This window comes from Orcinus orca, chromosome 2, assembly GCF_937001465.1.
Source record: "Orcinus orca chromosome 2, mOrcOrc1.1, whole genome shotgun sequence".
Taxonomy (NCBI): Eukaryota; Metazoa; Chordata; class Mammalia; order Artiodactyla; family Delphinidae; genus Orcinus; species Orcinus orca.
Window position 1 is genome coordinate 173,180,618 of NC_064560.1, and position 18,708 is coordinate 173,199,325.

General features: G+C 36.7%; 1 protein-coding gene and 1 long non-coding RNA gene across 4 annotated transcripts; one reads left to right on the top strand and one right to left on the bottom strand.

Annotated features, from left to right (window-relative positions):
• The first annotated feature begins 456 nt into the window (after window positions 1-456).
• On the top strand, window positions 457-16,868 carry PTGR2 (prostaglandin reductase 2). Of its 3 annotated transcripts, none has more exons than XM_004262222.3 (10): window positions 461-587; window positions 5,014-5,098; window positions 6,416-6,534; window positions 8,573-8,764; window positions 10,987-11,157; window positions 12,185-12,394; window positions 13,407-13,528; window positions 14,668-14,755; window positions 15,514-15,553; window positions 16,377-16,868. In XM_004262222.3, the coding sequence occupies exons 2-10, from the start codon at window positions 5,062-5,064 to the stop codon at window positions 16,460-16,462; spliced, it is 1,065 nt and encodes a 354-aa protein (XP_004262270.1). In that variant the 5' UTR covers window positions 461-587; window positions 5,014-5,061; the 3' UTR covers window positions 16,463-16,868. The 3 variants fall into 3 exon arrangements, with proteins under 3 accessions (XP_033257741.1, XP_004262270.1, XP_033257671.1); XM_033401780.2 differs by lacking the exon at window positions 461-587 and adding an exon at window positions 5,527-5,616; XM_033401850.2 differs by lacking the exon at window positions 10,987-11,157 and having other exon boundaries at window positions 457-587.
• A 2-nt stretch (window positions 16,869-16,870) lies between these two features.
• LOC125963664 (uncharacterized) lies at window positions 16,871-18,436 on the bottom strand. The gene is made up of 2 exons (XR_007475936.1): window positions 18,334-18,436; window positions 16,871-17,440 (listed from the first exon to the last, which is right to left on the bottom strand). It is a non-coding gene; the product is annotated as an uncharacterized LOC125963664 (long non-coding RNA).
• Between the last annotated feature and the right edge of the window lie 272 nt (window positions 18,437-18,708).

The window sequence follows — 18,708 nt, forward strand, 5'->3', positions numbered from 1 at the left end:
ATTCCTTCAAAGTACTGCTAAAGGGCTTCCCTGGTGGCGCAGTGGTTGAGAGTCCGCCTGCCGATGCAGGGGACACTGGTTCGTGCCCCGGTCCGGGAAGATCCCACATGCCGCGGAGGGGCTGGGCCTGTGAGCCATGGCCGCTGAGCCTGCGCGTCCGGACCCTGTGCTCCGCAATGGGAGAGGCCACAACAATGAGAGGCCTGCGTACCGCAAAAAAAAAAAAAAAAAAAAAAAAAAAGTACTGCTAGAAGTGAACTCACTGGTCAAGGTTGAACGATTTGTTCTTTGGGTCCAGGTAGTAGGGGCTGCCATAGGCCACCAATCCCGGTTAACTTATTAATACACTTTGCCCATACATGTGACTAGTCTTTAAATCTCCGCACCTTCCCAACCTTCCACGGAAACGCTGTGACCCAGTAAGGTCTGTAGCCTAAACTTCAAAAGCCCGCCCCTGGGAGGGGAGGGGGTGAGGAGCCGAGGTCTAGTCGTGCGCCTGCGTACTGAGGTCGGAGGGCCGAGGTCGCGCGGCGAACCCCTCGCCAGCTCTGCAAACCGCGCGAGATTTCCTCCCGAACTCTTTGGCGGTGAGTGAAGCGCGGGGCTCCGCCGGCCGGGTCTGTTAGGGCTGGGGAACCCGAGGCTGGGTCGGGCCCTTCAGGTGAGGGAGGATCAAGGAACCAGGGTGACCTCCCGGCTTCCTCCCGGAGCTGCTGGCGACGCTAGCATTATTGCCTACGTCACTGGAATAGGGAATGCTCGAGAAGAAGCAGAAGCAGGGCTTTTTTTTTTTTTTTTTTTAGAATTGTTGGTAGTAAGCAACCTCAAGTTTGGACATAATTGTGTTTAAGGTGTCCTTGGGATGTTCATTTAACACATATTTAATGGGCACCTACCATGTGCAAGGCATAGGGGGTGAACATAAATCACTGAACTAAACAGGCACGATTCCCTGTCTTGGTGTTTACATTCTGGGAAGTCAGTCTGAAATTCTGGGTTGTAGACGCAGATTTTTAGTAATTTACGTATGAGTGGTTGGTAGTAGGAGCCATAGAAGGTGAAGCCACTGAGAAATGGAAGAGCCATGCAGGAATCCCCACATACTAGGGGAAAGGAAGGAAAAAAACAGAAGTCTCAAAGGAAAGGAGAGCGACCGTCCAGAAAAAGTGGAGGAAATCCCAGAGATTTACACGTTTTGTAATAAGGCCGTGGGCAACAGTCATTTGTGGCAGAATAATTGAGCAAGATCAGGGTAGAGAAGTTTTTTTTTTTTTTAAAGGCGTTAGGAATCTCATGTTATGGCAGTGGTGTGTGTTGTGTTTGGCTGTGGGTTCTAGTGCAGTCATTACCAGTTGTGCGACCATGGGCAAGTTATTCAACCTCTCTGTGCTTCGTTTTCCTCCTCTATAAAATGGGAACAGTGACAGTACCATCCTCAGAGTGTTGTTGGATGGAGGGGTTAAAGGAGACAATGGCTACTAAGTCTTCAGCCCAGTTCCTGGCACTTAGGTACATTCAGGAAACAGGCTGAGAGAAGGAACTTTCCCAAGATCCCGCGTGATTAGAAGCAGGATATGTACTCTGCTTTTCCTAGTTGGGTGCCCTACCCCTTATAATAGGCTGCAAGGTAGACATTAAGATAACACACTCTTTTTGACTGGCACTAGAATTTTTCAGTTGATCATTGATCTGGTATTATTTTGGAATATTGTTTACCACCAGTTAGGAACCTACGGGCAAATGTGGTCTGCTTGATGTCAGTCAATAAGGACTTGAGTTTTTTTTTCCCTCCCATTTGGGATGAATAACACCACCACCACCACACCTCCTTTCAGATCTAGAGCTGGTGTATCATATTGTATATTTTAATTTTGTGACTAAATTTCTTTATGTTTTAAATGTGTTGTTGTGCTATGGAGGGATATTGCACGATTATCCTACATTAGTTAATTGTAGTGTTTGATACTTGAAAACTTTCTAATTTAGTACAGAGGGAGAAAACTTTAATAGTGTGCTTTTCATGCTGATAAGCAGTATTTGGACAAATCTACAGTGTGCATAATTTCAAGTAATAAAACATACATTGAAAGTAATTAGGGAAAAGGGTGGCAAATATGAAACTTCATTTGGAAAGACTCCTTTGAAAATTTAGCCATCTTGGTGCTGTTAATCACCACTTAAGGTCAGTTATCTTTGGATCCAGTATCAATTTGGAAAACTTTGCCTTTTAACCCTATGTAATTTACACACATGGTGATTCAATAGGAGATTTTCTTTAAAAAAATACATTTAGCCCTGCAAGACATTATGGACTTCTCGCTGTGATGAAATAGGATGCACACAGCACCACCTTTAAAGATTCTTGCCTAAAAAGTCTGAACCTGCATCTAATCAAACCTCTAGATCTAACTACCTGTCAAGGATAAGAAGGGAGATAGAAGAATGAAGTAAATGACATTATGAGAAAAAAAATAAAAATAGGGACTTCCCTGGCGGTCCAGTGGTTAAGATTCCGCGCTTGCACTGCCGGGGCCACGGATTCCATCCCTGGTCAGGGAACTAAGATCCTGCATGCTGCTCAGCCAAAAAAAAAAAAAGACACTATGAGGATGCAACCCAAGGTCATTCAACAGACAAAGGAATGAAGAAACATGTTTTTTCAACAATCGGTGACATGAAATAAAAAAGGGGAGACTCAAAAATACAGTATATGGACCTTGATTCTAACGAACCAACTGTAAAAAGACGGAATTTGAATGTGCACTAGGTATTAGATAATGTCAAGGAATTACCTGGACTATTAATTCTGTTATGTTAATGGCATAGTGTTTATGTTTAAAACAACCTGTTGTTAGAGATGCATAACTGAGGGATTTTTGAATAGGATGATGTCTGGGATTTTGTTTTAATGGGAAGCTGGGGAACGCAGTCCTTAGCTGGCAACATTGTGTCCGAAAGGAGAGAGTGTATATTGAGAGCAACCAGCCATTAAGGTCACAACCAGTGAGATTATAAATATATACATTATAAAAAGTAAGGAAGCAAATAAGATGAATATCCATGTTCTTCATTCTATTTTATGGAATGCCACTAACATCAGACATTTAGTTCTTAATTAGGAGCAGAATTCCTCTCCTCTTGTAAAGGGTACCTACAGAAGAGTTGAACATTATTATGTGGCTATATACGTGAAAACCGTGTTTGGAGGTGATTGGCGGGCAATAGTGGAAAGAGTGAGGACAAGTGAGATCTGGGATGAGGAGATTTATGTTTCAGTCCTAATTCCTCTGCTTAACTGCTATGTGATCTTGGGTACAAACTGTAACTCAATTTCCGTTGTAAAATAAGGATATTACCTATATACTTTGTTTTAAGAAATAAATAAATCTGTGTGAAAGTTCTCCATAAGTTATCTCCATATAAATACTATGTTACGCAAGATTTGAAAAATACCCCATGATGATTATTTAACATTTTTCTGAGAAGTATACATAAATCTCAGGTCTATATAAGAAACTCAGGTACTATATGGGATTAGAGAAATATGAAGAAATTCAAGAGTCCTGCAAATTTAGAAACTAGATTAGGAGTAGAGTCATGGGTAAATGAAATTACCCAGTGATACAAGGTAAGCATTATTAAATATCAAATGGAGCTACAGATGGTTGTCAAATGTCTAAGTGTGCTGCTGTATAAACTTAGAAATGATGCTAAGAGCTAAATATATTGCAACTGTTGATAAGCAACAAGGATATATTGTATAGCATGGGGAATTATAGCCACTATCTTGTAATAACTTTTAGTGGAGTATAAGCTGTAAAAATGTTGAATCACTGTGCTCTACACCTGAAACTAATATAATAATGTAAATCAACTATAATTTAATAAAAAATATGTTGCAATTGTAAAAAAAATGTCATTGATATAATTGTTGTTCTTGGGCTTCTCAACATTTTTAGGTACTAAAGAGGATGAAATAAAATATCTAATGAGAGAAGACAACTAGTAAATAATTTTAAAAAGGATAATATTTGCTTAGTAACTTAAAAACCGAACAACTTAGACATGTAGGATGGAAATTTTTATGTAGTAGTTAAGTGATTGGAATGTCAGACAGCTTGGGTTTGGATCTCAACTCCACCACCTTAGGAAAGTGCTTAAACACTTTAAGGCACATTTCCTCATCTATAAATTGGGGATAATAATAAAATATTTAATAGAATTGTTAGATTAAATGAAATATATATTAAATATTATTAAATATTACATGAATATATATGTGCATATATATATATGTATATATGTTTCATAGGACAACAGTCCTTGGTACAGAATAACACTAATGGTCTGTTCTCATTTTTAGTGATGGATAAAGTAAGCATGCCCAAGTCAGATACTGCTAGCATTGGAACTTCATTTTGCTTCTTTCATTAGCTCAGATTGTAAACCCAGAATAAACTGATCCTTTTTTACTCACTTGGCCATTCTATATTACATAATTTCCTAGAAGGTGAGGATTTTAAAATGCTTTTGATATATTAACTTTTATAATCAGCAGAACTATTAAGAAATTTCCATTTTGATAAATGAATAAAAGAATTTTTGAAAATTTGGTTACATCTCAATTAAACGGCTAGTGTTTTATTTGCTACTAGACTAACTGGCTAACTCTGGAGGAATATATCATATTGTTTTCTTTTAATCAAGCTACAGTAGGAGCCTTAATCATGATGGCTTGAAGATGAATGTGCCTGAATTATGAGGCCAAAAACATTTTGTTCCACTCAATCTTCAGTGAATTTGTTCTTATTAGTCAAATATTCTAATTAGATTTAGTCTTTCTTCATATATTTGCTTTAGGAGGCAAACTCTAACAGGAGACTACATCTTTTTTGGATCCTAAATATGATTTTTCCTTTCCTTGTTCAGAAACACAAATGTACATCTTTTTTAACTTTTAAATTGTTGAATATTTCATAACTTACTTGTGATTTAAAACTTTTCTGTTTATAGGAGTTATTTTATACAGAAGTCTTGTGAGACCACTGTGCAAACAAGGTGATGATTGTACAAAGAGTGGTATTGAATTCCCGACCTGGTATGTATTTGTCTGTGATGAATGAACAACTGTGGTCTTTAATAATTATTAATGCAAATGGAGGAACAAAAAGTAATAATATGATGTAAATGTGGTAAATGAGGTAGGAAGATATTAACACTAGTAGAGATATTAGAAGAAACTCTTTAAATAATATAATATTCATTTTAAATTTTTATTTATTTATTTATTCATTCATTCATTCTTGGCTGCGTTGGGTCTTCGTTGCTGTGCGCAAGCTTTCTCTAGTTGAGGTGAGGGGGGGCTACTCTTTGTTGCGGTGTGCGGGCTTCTCATTGCTGTGGCTTCTCTTGTTGCGGAGCACGGGCTCTAGGTGTGCGGGCTTCAGTAGTTGTGGTGCATGGGCTTAGTTGCTCCGTGGGATCTTCCCGGACCAGGGCTCTAATCTGTGTTTCCTGCATTGGCAGGCGGATTCTTGACCACTGCACCACCAGGGAAGTCCCAATATTCATTTTTTTAAATGATAAGTTATCAAGGCCACTTGTTGGGGAAATAAGGTATTTTAAAATATTATAATTTTTAGAAGGTTATATTACAAATATATGTGGCTTTTGTTTTTTCTTTGTAATGTGTATCATTGATTCTTAAGATGTGCTTTTCTGTTTTATGTGAAAAGCACTGACCTATGTCATCCTAGGTCATCTAACCTGACATCTAACCTGAATCTTAGAAGCGTAGGCATGGAAGTAACCTGAGAGGTTTGGACCCATGCTGCCTTGATTTTGGTGCTTACCTAGCATGTGGCCTGGGAAAGACACTTACCTTTTCTCAGTTTTAGTAAAGTGAGCAATTAGATTAAAATGTCTACATTCTATTTTCACCTTATAAATTTGATGATTCAATGAATATGAAGTTTTAATTATATTCATTTAAGTTTCTCTTTTCATCTTAAAATGAGGAAGGATAGTTTACCTCTTTACTTTGGCTAATGTGGTATTTCTGCTACCTGGTAAATTTTAATTTTCATAGTTAAAAAAAAAATCTGGCTGTGCTTTTTTACTTTTTGAAATCCTTCTATAATTTTATAACAGATGAGGTGATTTACCTGTAATCACATTAAAAAAGAAATTTTTACATTGACAGCAATATGCCAAAGGAAATTCTTGGAGAAAACCAAGAGCAAGTGAAACTATTTGAAGAATTTCTGCTGAGTTACAGAAAAATTACGAAACAATATGGATTTATTCATGTGTGTATTCCAGGAGTGCTCTAAATCTTAGAGTGACCTTTTAAAAATAATAAATAATTCTATGGGAAGGTGACTTTTTGATTTTATATTTTTGCCTAATATTCTAGGAAAAAATGGTAATCCGGTGGCAGAAAATTTCCGAGTAGAAGAAGTAAACTTGCCAGATAATATCAATGAAGGACAAGTACAAGTCAGAACTCTTTACCTTTCTGTGGATCCTTACATGGTAAGAATCAGGATTTTGTGACTTAGTGAAAATAATTTTATTTTCATATTTTTTCATGTTGCATCTGAATTTCATTGTGTAAGCCTCGTGATTAATAAATATTTGAGGGACTTCCCTGGTGGCACAGTGGTTAAGAATTCGCCTGCCAGTGCAGGGGACATGGGCTTGAGCCCTGGTCCGGGAAGATCCCACATGCTGCGGAGCAACTAAGCCTGTGGACCACAACTACTGAGCCTGCCCTCTAGAGCCCGCGAGCCACAACTACTGAGCCCATGCGCCTAGAGCCCGTGCTCCGCAACAAGAGAAGCCACCGCAATGAGAAGCCTGAGCACCGAAACAAAGAGTAGCCCCCAATCGCCACAACTAGAGAAAGCCTGCGTGCAGCAACGAAGACCCAACGCAGCCAAAAATACATAAATGAATAAATTTATAAAAAAAAAAATTACTCTGAACCCTCAGACTAGTCCTTTCTGTTATACTTTCTCAAAACAGTACCTTGACCTTCAGCCTGTATCCCAGTTGTAATTAATAATTATTTATGTTGTTATTAGATATTTATTTTCCCTAATAAAAACTTATTATGACAAAGATCTTATTTATCACTGTATCTCCAGTGACAAGCGTAAGTGCTTATTAAGTATTAAAGGAAGGACGGAAGAAAATTACTTTGGTTGCTTTCACTTGACACTGTTAAAAAAAAAAAAAGGACTAAGCATCTTTAAAGAGGAAAAAAGAAATCTGATGAACATTAACTTATTGAAATTTTATATCATTCCAAATTCACAAGTAATTTTAATCACTATGTGTGTACTGTATTTTACATGGTTATATTTAATATGTGTATACTATTTTGATTTCATATTTGTGATTTTATATTCATACCTTCATATGAAAAACTAGTCCAGATATTATTATTATTTTGGTGGTTGTATAACATTTTATTCTGTTGACATCACTCGCTTACCTATGGGGAATTACTTGTTCCCACTTTTTCTGTTAGCCTTAAGAATCAGGTTCTTGGTGTGGCCAGTATCCAATGGCTGCTGCACTTGCTTTTCAAGAATATATGGGAGGGGCACATAAGCAGAAGTGTGGTGTATTCCCATAGAAGCTTCTGCCTCAATTCCCTGTGTGGTCTTTTCCCCTGGTGAACTGAACCAGACCATGGGGGGCCCCTTGATCAAGCAGCCTTCCATCTATTCCATCTCCTGGACCACACTGTAGGCTTGTACATCTTGGCCTTCATGAGAGAGGCAAGAGTGAGCCACAGAGAGGAAGAAAGCCTTGACCTCTGGGAGAAGTCTTTAGCCCTAGTCCTATGGAAAGGTGTGGTGCTATTGTGACATTATGTCTTTGAGGAATAAAGAGAACATCCAGCTGAGGTTAGGGGGAATGTTGTAGTGCTTGGTCTGAAGTTGTGATGAATAACTGTATAAAAATTGTTTCATTTCTCTTTTGGGTTATTTCCATTGAGGAAGCAGTATTGCTTGGCTGAAGAAATGAGCAGTATTATGGTCTATATGTTACTAGTTTGTTTTCTATAAAGAAATGGACAGTTTTATAATATTATCAGCAACAGTAAGTGTACCTAATTTGCAACAATCCATTGAAACCATTGACACAGTATCTTGTATTATTTTTGCTAGCATAATGTATGTAATATTACATAAATTTCTTTAAGTAATTAAGAATTTTAACAGCTTTATTGAACTATAATCCACATATCATACAGTTTACACATTTAAAGTGTACAATTCAGTGGTTTTTAGTCTATTCACAAAGTTGTGGAACTATCACCACAATCTATTTTAGAACATACTTAAATTCCTTTTAAATTTCACTCTTGTTATAGAGGGGATACTTTTTTTTCAGGATAAAAAATAACTGAAAGGAAGAGAGAAATTAAGGTAAGTTTTGTTTGGCTAACACTGTACTTAACATTACTTGTTACATACTTTCTTTTAGTCACTGGGTAAATTAGTAAACTCTTTCAGTATTATCAGAGAGAATTATCCTAATCTATGTTTTCTTTTCTTAGCGTTGTAGAATGAATGAAGACACTGGCAGTGACTATATATCACCTTGGCAGCTGTCTCAGGTGGTTGATGGTGGAGGTATTGGGATTATAGAAGAAAGCAAACACACAAATTTTACTAAAGGCGATTTTGTGACTTCTTTCTATTGGCCCTGGCAAACCAAGGTTATTCTAGATGGAAATATCCTTGAAAAGGTGATGTATAATATAAAGTATCTGATTTTTTCCCCCCCCTGTAATTCCTTCTTTATGCATTTGGTGCTCAGTTCTTTTTGTTATCAGGGAAAAAATAAAAGCACATGTTTTCTTTTTAGATAGCTGTCAGAATATGGAAAGCCTTTTATTCCTCTTCCACTGTTGGTTGTAACTATGTATGACAGTTCTTAGATTGCCAATGAGTGATGTTGTTTTCCATATTTAATTTCTCAAATTTTACATAAATGTTTTATACTAAGAACTAGAAGGCCCCTTATAGTTGTATGCTTTAAAGTTTCCTGAGAAATTTCCACTTGACTTACGAAATTCATTTGGTTTGTGCTTGAAATTCCATCTTGTGTCAGAAATCTTGAGTTCGGTTTCTACTGTTAGGCTGAACCATGTGGAATTACCAATATTTGTCTGTTTTGACCTACAAAAACTGGCAGCCTCATGTAATTCAGCCTAATATTTGTCATCAAGGCAGTTACCTTATATCTCTGAACCTCAGTTTCCTCATGTGCAAAATGAAAACAATAGCTACCTCACAAGTGAATGTGAAAATTAAATTAAATTTAGCTATGATAAATGTGATTAAGGCTTTGTAAAAAGCTTTATAAAATTTTAGTATTTTTATGATTACCAATTATTATAATCAGTTAAAGATGGCTGTTAAGATAAAATGAGATGCGAGAGACATTACACAATCATTTGCCAACTTAATGGTACCAGTAAAATATATTTAACTAGAAATTTCATAGCAGGAAGTGAAAGAGAAACATTAAGCACTTTCTAGTTTTCCCTGTCATTGTGCTATAGTGGGAAATTGAGCAACTGGAGAGAGCTTAAAAATGTTTGGGGAGTAGGTATTAGAAATGAGGAAGAGAAATTCAGAAGGGATAGAAAAATGATCTTTGCTAAAAGCAAACTTATCTCACAATGTTTTTATACTGGCTTTACTAATAAATGACTATTAACTACAGGATACATTTCTGTGTAGTGTACGGTAGACCTTTCTGTATATTATAGACTTTAATATCTCCATTACCTTTATTCACACACCAGGCTTAACTGATAGCCATTTAAAACTGCTGATTACAAACTGCCATTTTCTTTCTTTGTGGCAGACCAAGGTGGCGAATCTTGATTACTTTTGGTGGTTTATTGACTTCTTACCAAAATTATTCAATTCCTTAAAAACTATTATAAAACCTTTATGGGAGGGAGTCTTTCTATATAATTTTTTTTCAATTCTCCCTAATGTTACAGATAAGAAAACAGGCACAGAAAATGTGAGAGAAGTATAATTAACTATTGATTGGGCCTGGTAAACATATAAACGTAAAATGCTAAAAAGCTGACAGAGACCTCATTTTATTCTGTAATTAAGCTAGAAGAAATTGTATCACACCTTCCTTACATTTCCGTGGACCATTTTAAGCATCAGTAATGAGAACTGTTAGAGTTTGAGCTCATTTTTATATAGATAAATGTTTACTCTGGAATTGCTCAGAGATTTTTAAACTTTCCAGTTTTGCCTAGTGTTTTCCTGTTAAGTGTTTCCTCTCTTTTGAAATATTTGGGACATTGACAAGAAAGAATGTTTGGTATCTCTTATGTGGCAATTCTCTTTTAAAGGTTTTGTAGGGTTTTTTTTACTATAAGAGAAGTAATATTCTTTTTTTTTTTTTTTTTACTTTGTACAAGTAAATTATAGAATTTTAACAAGACTGAAGAATGGTTTACCGTTCTTGAAACTATGTTGGGTTGTTTATTAGTCCACTTGAACTGCCATTACAAAATACCATAGACTGAAATTTATTTTCTCACAGTTCTGGAGTCTAGAAGTCTGAGGTCAAGGTGCTGGAACATTTGGTTTCAGGTGAAGCCTCTCTTCCTGGCTTAAAGATGGCTGCCTTCTCACTGTGTCCTCACACAGCATCCAGCCTTTCCTCTGTGCACCTGCATAGAAAGAGATCTCTGGTGCCTCTTCCTCTTTTAAGGACATAAGCCCTATCAGATTAGGGCCCCACCTTTATGACCTCATTTAACCTTATCTCCTTAAAGGCCCTATCTCCAAATATACTCACACTAAGAGTTAGGTCTTCAATATATGAATTTGGTGGGGACACAATACAGTACTTAACAGGTTGTCTCTACCCTGTTGACTTAAAACGGAAATTCCTAGTATTATTTTTAAAAGGTATGTATATATTTTTTAGGTAGACCCACAGCTTGTGGATGGACACCTTTCATACTTTCTTGGAGCTATAGGGATGCCTGGTTTGACTTCCTTGATTGGGATACAGGAAAAAGGTCATATAACTGCTGAATCTAATCAGACAATGGTTGTTAGTGGAGCTGCTGGTGCTTGTGGATCCTTAGCTGGGCAGGTAAACTTTTGGAGAATAATCTGATTTTCTAAAAAACTAGTCATAACTGAATCTCTGGATATGTGTATATAATTTAAGATATAAAATTGAACAAATTTATAATATGATTATTTTACACATTTTTGGTAGAAGTGATGTTATAGCATGCTTAGACTCTCTTCTTAACAATATGAAAAATGTTATAGATTTTTGTACTTTGTTCTTTTTTTAAAATTTTTATTATTTATTTATTTTTGCGGTACGCGGGCTTCTCACTGTTGTGGCCTCTCCCGTTGCGGAGCTCCGGACGCGCAGGCTCAGTGGCCATGGCCTACGGGCCCATACGCTCTGCGGCATGTGGGATCCTCCCAGAATGGGGCACGAACCCGTGTTCCCTGCATGGGCAGGCGGACTCTCAACCGTTGCACCACCAGGGAAGCCCTGTATTTTGTTCTCTTTTAACCAAAAATGACATGGTAAATGCTAGAGCATTGCTGTAATCAATATGAAGAAGAAAATCACAGAGTACCTGTCTGGAATTACATGAATTAAAAAACAAATTTATATTTTAAAAAAATCATCTTCAAATAAGAAAGCACTTATTGGGTTCTAGAAGTATAGTAAATATTATGATAGAAATTTATAAAGTACATTGTTTTATGAATAATAGCCTTTATAGTGTGAAACCATTGAAACAAAACATTTTAATAGTGATTTTAGTTGCTCACAGGCCTGAAAAATATTGAATTGCAAGATAGAGATGTTTTGGGTCTGACTATTCCTTTTATGACATCATCTTTAAATTGCGAGATTTTAACATTCAAACTAACTCTAATTTTATTCAATCTTAATTTTTTAAAGAATGCCATTATATCTGTTCTCAGTTCTTTTGGTTTCAAATTACTTTCAGCTAAAGGCCTTAGAATCTAACCTCAGTTGTGATGAACACTTTCATATATGTACTTGTATTAACTTTCATACTTTCACATTTTTACATTTAAATTGTGACAGTTGAAAGTTGTTTAATTTTCAAAAATTTTCCCCCTAGATTGGCCATTTGATGGGCTGTTCCAGAGTTGTAGGAATTTGTGGAACACCTGAGAAGTGCCTCCTTTTGACCTCAGAACTGGGCTTTGATGCTGCAATTAATTATAAAGAGGGGAGTGTGGCAGAACAGCTCCGTGAATTATGCCCCTCTGGAGTGGATGTTTACTTTGACAATGTTGGAGGTGACATCAGTGATACAGTGATAAGTCAGGTTGTTTTCTGATTTGTTTGTTATAAATTTGAATACTACGGTTTATTTGATGTGATATCTTTTTACCTGATACTGAGAGAGAGAAAAAAAACTTTATAAAATTGTAGGGTTTATGGTGAAAAACATGATGGTCAGTATTGTAATTAAGTGATACAGAAGAGCTTGCGGAAGCTACTTCCATTTGTTTGTGGATTTGCACTGTGAGCATCAATTTCAGTTCTTTGCTAGCAATGTTATATTTTCACCTGTAATTTATTTTTGTGAAAAAATACAGTTGTATTATTCAAATGAAATTCTAACCTTTAACTCACTTCTAACCATCAACCAACTTAAATCAGCCAACTTACAGCCATGACTTTGGGTAAGGAAAGGATTTTCATAGATTGCAGGTATTTACATATTTTAACTGACAGTGTTACAATTTATCAACATTAGCTGTTAACACTGCATTGTCCTTTACTCTATGTAAAATTGTTTTCAATTGAGGTTAAATTATTTAAATTCTAAGAAATACTCTACCAATAATAACAAAAGTAGCAACAATGATGACAATGAGAACTAATGCAATTCTTTTGCTGATTACCAAACTCTTATTTACTGCTGTGTTCCTTTGCAGTAGACTTATTTTCTAGCTAATTAAAGCTCTCTAATACATATAATGGGTAAGTCTTCAAAACAAAATCAATTACTTGGCATTATAATTATATAATACTAATTATATAATACTATAATGCCAATTATAACTGGCATTATAGTATTGAATACTATAGGGAATTCCCTGGAGGTGAGGTGGTCCAGTCGTTAGGACTGTGTGCTTTCACTGCCCAGGGCGCAGGTTCAATCCCTGGTCAGGGAACTAAGATACCACAAACCGAGTGGTGTGGCCATTTGAAAAAAAAAAAAAAAGATTAAATATTACAGTCAAGGAGGCTTTCATTGAGGTAGCCATAAAATTAGTAAACATAGGGAAGGTGTATATCTTAGGTTATAATCATCAGTTTTCTCTGAACAGATGAATCAGAACAGCCACATCATCCTATGTGGTCAAATTTCTCAGTACAACAAAGATGTGCCTTATCCTCCTCCACTACCCTCTGCTGTAGAAGCAATCCGGAAAGAAAGAAACATCACAAGGTGTGTTCTATACTTTCCCCTTATTACCAGATCCAAGGGGTTTAAAGATCATGGATGAATACAAAATATGTTGTTCTTCATATATAATTTTTCTTATTAAATAAAACTTGAAAATGTACCTTTTAAGGTGGTCATTTAGGTTTTGATTAACTAGGTCCCTGGCAGAAAACTTTTTGAAAGATGCATCTGTTCAATCAATCTTTCACAAATCTTTTTTCAAGTGTTAGAAATTCAACTCATATTGGCTTAAGTGCGAAGGAAATTTATTGGCTCATGTATCTAAGAAGTTCAGTATTAGTACTGGCTTAGATTTGGCTGGATAAAAGGTTTGCATAGTGGTGTCATGACTCAAGTTTTTTTTTTTTTAATTAATTAATTCTTACTTTCGGCTGTGTTGGGTCTTCGTTGCTGCGCGCAGGCTTTCTCTAGTTGTGGCGAGTGGGGGCTACTCTTCGTTGCGGTGCACGGGCCTCTCATTGCGGTGGCTTCTCTTGTTATGGAGCACGGGCTCTAGGCGCACAGGCTTCAGTAGTTGTGGCGCACGGGCTTAGTTGCTCCACGGCATGTGGGATCCTCCCGGACCAGGGCTCGAACCCGTGTCCCCCGCACTGGCAGGTGGAGTCTTAACCACTGCGCCACCAGGGAGGTCCCATGACTCAGTTTTTCTTCACCCCTGGGCTGTGCTTTCTTCCGGTTGTCTTGGCTCCCTCGCAGGCTCTCCTCTTGCAGCAGCAGGAGGATGACTGTTATCTTTGCTCTTACATTTTACCAGATTAGCAATCCAAGCAAAAAAGAGAACAGCTCTCTTCTTGCAGTTTTATCACATCTCCAGGCTGATACTTAATGGCTCAGACTGGCCTGGCTTTCGTCACATGAGGGTGGGGAAAGGATGTCACCCACAAAGTAAAAATCACAGTGTTACTACCAAATGGGATTATAGATGCTGGGCAGAGAATACAATAGAAGTCCATTATACTTACGCTTGTAACTACACCTAAAGCTATATCTGACCAGACTCTGTGTGATTAAGTCCTAATGTTTGAAAGATTAACAAATTTTAGTGTTCTGGAATGATTTGATTTGGGCATTCTCACTCCCTCCCTAGTCTCTGATCATTATCCTTTTCTTCCCCACTACAGAGAAAGATTTCTGGTGTTAAATTTTAAGGACAAATTTGAGTCTGGTATTCTCCAGCTGAGTCAGTGGTTTAAAGAAGGAAAGCTAAAGGTAGAACTTGCTTCTGTTCTTTATCAGTATTATTCTTCCTGCTATTTGATATACTTTTGTATTATTTGAATTTAATATTAGTTTTGTAATAAATATTTCCACAGAAGAAAAGTATACTGAATATTATAAATTAACTTTACCTCCTGAGTGAGGATAACTCTTCTGATTGAGAAATCCTCTCATTATTCCCTTTATCTAAAATTTTATTAATGTTTACTTTTCTTAGACTATATTACAAGATCAATAGGTTTTTGTTTTTTCCAAATTGTAATATTCATTAACAAATATTTATGGAATGCTACTATGAGTTAGAAGCTGTGCTTTCTCGAAAATCTTATAAGCACCTCCTAGTACCTCTCCACCACCATACATCTTTCCTGCCCTCCCTGGACATTCTGATAGATCCCTTGGCTGTGGCTGAAAATCAGGAATTATCGATCTGGGGTCCAGAGACCCTGACCTAGGATGTTCTTGAAATGTGAAAAAAAGTTGTATGTGTGTGTGCTTATATACTTTGTTTTTTGAAAAGAAGGTGTATAGCATGTGATATTACAAACTGAAGATTAGACAATGGGAAAATAGGATTGTACTTAAAAAATGAATTGATAGGAAACTTTTCTGGACTACCTACACAAAATGAAGATCTCTTTTTAGACAGAAAATGCTAAATAGTATTGCTGCCTTTTGTAAAACTGAAAACTGTTAAATAGAAACACTTAAGTCTAAAGAATATAAAATATACCTATTTTGATTTACAGATCAAAGAGACTATGATAAATGGATTGGGAAACATGGGAGGTAAGATGAATGTAGATTTATTTATTATACACATGAGTTCAGCACAGATACTCTTTTTTCTTTTAATTCTACTCTTCTGTTGTTTTTTTCTTTTTAAATCATTTCTTTCCTGTAAAGTCTTGATCAAACTTCATGAAGTTCAACTTAGTGGTATTTAAGAGCCATTGTTTTCTCATTTCAAATTGTAAAGTAAGTGTTTCTTTGGTTTTGTAAATAACTTATGAAAAAAAAATGTAAGAATTGTGAAAGTCATTTAGCCTCTAGGTAACTTTTTCTGATTGAATGGTTCTAATCCATCATAAGATTACATGAAGCAAATTTTCAATATTGGGTTTTTTTTTTTACTAACATACACAGATTTCAACACTCTCTTTTGTTTCAAATAAAGAGGATTGAATAAAACTGATAATTTTTCCTTTTTGAGAAAAAAATTTAATATATTTGGAGATGTATATTTCACTTAGTAAAACTTTATGACTAGATTTCTAATATTTTAAAGTTATTTAAAAATTGTTATTGCTGACATTTATCCTCATATTTATTTGCCTCTAGTCTTCAGACTCTGTAACAGTGAACATGGATGTAGACACCAATTAATCATTTCTAGTTGGATAAAAACACATTTTTAACATGTTAATTGGGTTAGTTTGTCCTATAACTTTGCCAGTGTTTTACTTGAGGTTTCTTTTCATGACAGTTTCCTTCTGTACTTAAAATCATTGAAAAAATTATTCAAATTAATTGTATGTGTCTGACCTATTGATAAACATGTATGATGGTGACATTTATGTTTTCAGATAACCTAGTTTTTTTTTCTTTCCAGCTGCATTCCAGTCCATGATGACAGGAGGTAACATCGGAAAGCAGATAGTTTGCATTTCAGAAGAAACCTCTTTGTTATCTCTGTAAACATCTTCATTAAGGAAATACACAGATTGCTTTCCGTTTTGCACAAAGATTTCAAGATACATTAAAAAAACCCTTAAGAGTGCAGATACCTTTTGATTTAAATGTGATCATAGGTGATATTTTCTTAGCTGCATAATTCTTTCCTGTGTCTTCAATATCATATATGTATTCTTCATCCAATATGATTATTTACAATAATAGATTGAAGTCAATATGACCTATTTTTCCTTCTTTTGCTAAAACTAATATTACATGAAATTTGTATCAGATATTCTGAAACCACTGAAGATTTGATGTAACTGTTTAATAGATCATACAAAAGATTTTTTAAATAACTTTTATTAACTTCATAAGTTGTATTTAAAATAGAATACTTGAGAAGGCACTTAGTAAATATTGAACTGGACATGCTTTACATAATTCTTGAACTGAAGCTTGGTGAAGAATAAATTGGGATGGTCTTTCCATATTATAGATGGAAGAGGGACTTAATTGCAGGGTCTGTGTGTGTGTAGGGGTTTCGGGGAATTCAGAGCTTGTGGAACAGTTTTTGGGATAGGAGAGCAGAGGCTTTGTGTTGGGAGTAGTATGATAAATTAAATAACTGAGGTTGGTTAGGTTGATGGAGGGACTAGATTTACTACAGAAGATATGTGTTTTGCCAAGTAGTTCACAGTATAGCCTAAAAACTCAAATATATATTGATAAAAGCCTATGTTTATTTTAGGTTAGCAGGCACATACTGTCAAATAGTTACAAAGATTTCGAGGGCAAATAGATATAGACATCAATTCAAGTTTTAAGTGATGAAAAAGATTTAAACAACAAATACAGCTTCGGGCTGTATGTGGCGCAGTGGTTGAGAGTTCACCTGTCGATGCAGGGGATGCAGGTTCGTGCCCTGGTCCGGGAAGATCCCACATGCCTCGGAGCGGCTAGGCCCGTGAGCCATGGCCACTGAGCCTGCGCGTCTGGAGCCTGTGCTCCGCAACAGGAGAGGCCACAACAGTGAGGCCCGCGTACCACACAAAAAAACCAAAAACAAATACAGCTTCAGAAAATGACAGAACTGAATGAGCAAAGTAACAAATGGTCATAAACATGGATGTTCAAGACCTATTAATGTACCTCTAAATAAGAGCATTTGTTTTATTAATTGTAATCAACCCTTTAATACAGTAAAATTGAGGATATTTTCTGAGTGTTGTGCTGGCTTATGGTCAGCTGTTTACAAACTGCAATATACTTTTGTGTAGATTCGAACTGTGTTAGTAATCAGTCACTCCAGTTGACCTCAGTGGCCTTCGCTTCTTTCTTGTTTTATATACTTTTCCAGAGAGAGCTGCATCTCTTGTCTGTGTGTTGATAACTCCCAAATCTGTATCTTATTTCTGACCTCTTGAGATAGGTAGGGACCTTTACCTCCAAGTAAATATCCCATAGGCACCTGGAATAGATAAACTCGGCTTATCTAAAGAGGAATTATCTTCCTCTGAAACATGTTGCTTCTTTGTTTTCAAATCACCATCGTTGGTGTACTAAACTACTCCCCTGGTTTCTTCAACCTTGTCTCTGTCCTTGAAAATGCCCTTCTTAGAAAACACCTTTAATTCCCACTGCCACTATCTTAGCTCAGTCCCTCCTTCATCCTTTGGCACGGAGCAAGTATTCAAAAATTAGTAATTTTACAAAGTCAGTCAAACACATAAAGCTCTAACAAGTTGCGGCATCTGGCCTGAAACTCAAGTGTTCTAGCACCGGTGTGGACATCGGAGAGCTCTTTACATCCTACTGTACTGACGGAACGCAGACTCCAGGGACTTCACCTTCCAAAAAAAAGTTCTACACCGGAGTCTCAATTCTTACCCCACCTGGTATGCAGTGCAGAACTAGATTCTGCAAGTTCCCTTCTCGGGCAGTGAAGCTTCGAGGTCCTCTTCACTAAGAACTTTGATAAATGTTTTAAGTAGTGATCTTTTCTTTCTCGCTTGCATCCATTGCAACATGTACTGATCTCAGCTGACAGGAGATAACTACCCCATCCGCTGCAGTAGGGAAGCAGTGACGTCACGCCTAGAATTGACTGACCCCGTTTTTCGGGCTTCGCAGACCACGGAGCTACAAAGGCCGAGAGGGAATGAGTGGGAGGCAGGAGACCGCAGTGCCTTCCCTCTCCGAAACAAGCGTTCCTGGCCCGCGCAGGCCAGCGGCCCCCGGGGCGGAACCTCCTGCGGGACTGCAGCAGC

What these genes read in the sequence shown, in the direction of transcription:
- PTGR2 (XM_004262222.3), top strand. Translation starts at nt 5,062, where the DNA reads ATGATTGTACAAAGAGTGGTATTGAATTCCCGACCTG. An exon ending in GGTATTGAATTCCCGACCTG is followed by an intron (nt 5,099 to 6,415) that starts GTATGTATTTGT and finishes CTAATATTCTAG; the next exon opens with GAAAAAATGGTAATCCGGTG. An exon ending in TTAAAGAAGGAAAGCTAAAG is followed by an intron (nt 14,756 to 15,513) that starts GTAGAACTTGCT and finishes TTTGATTTACAG; the next exon opens with ATCAAAGAGACTATGATAAA.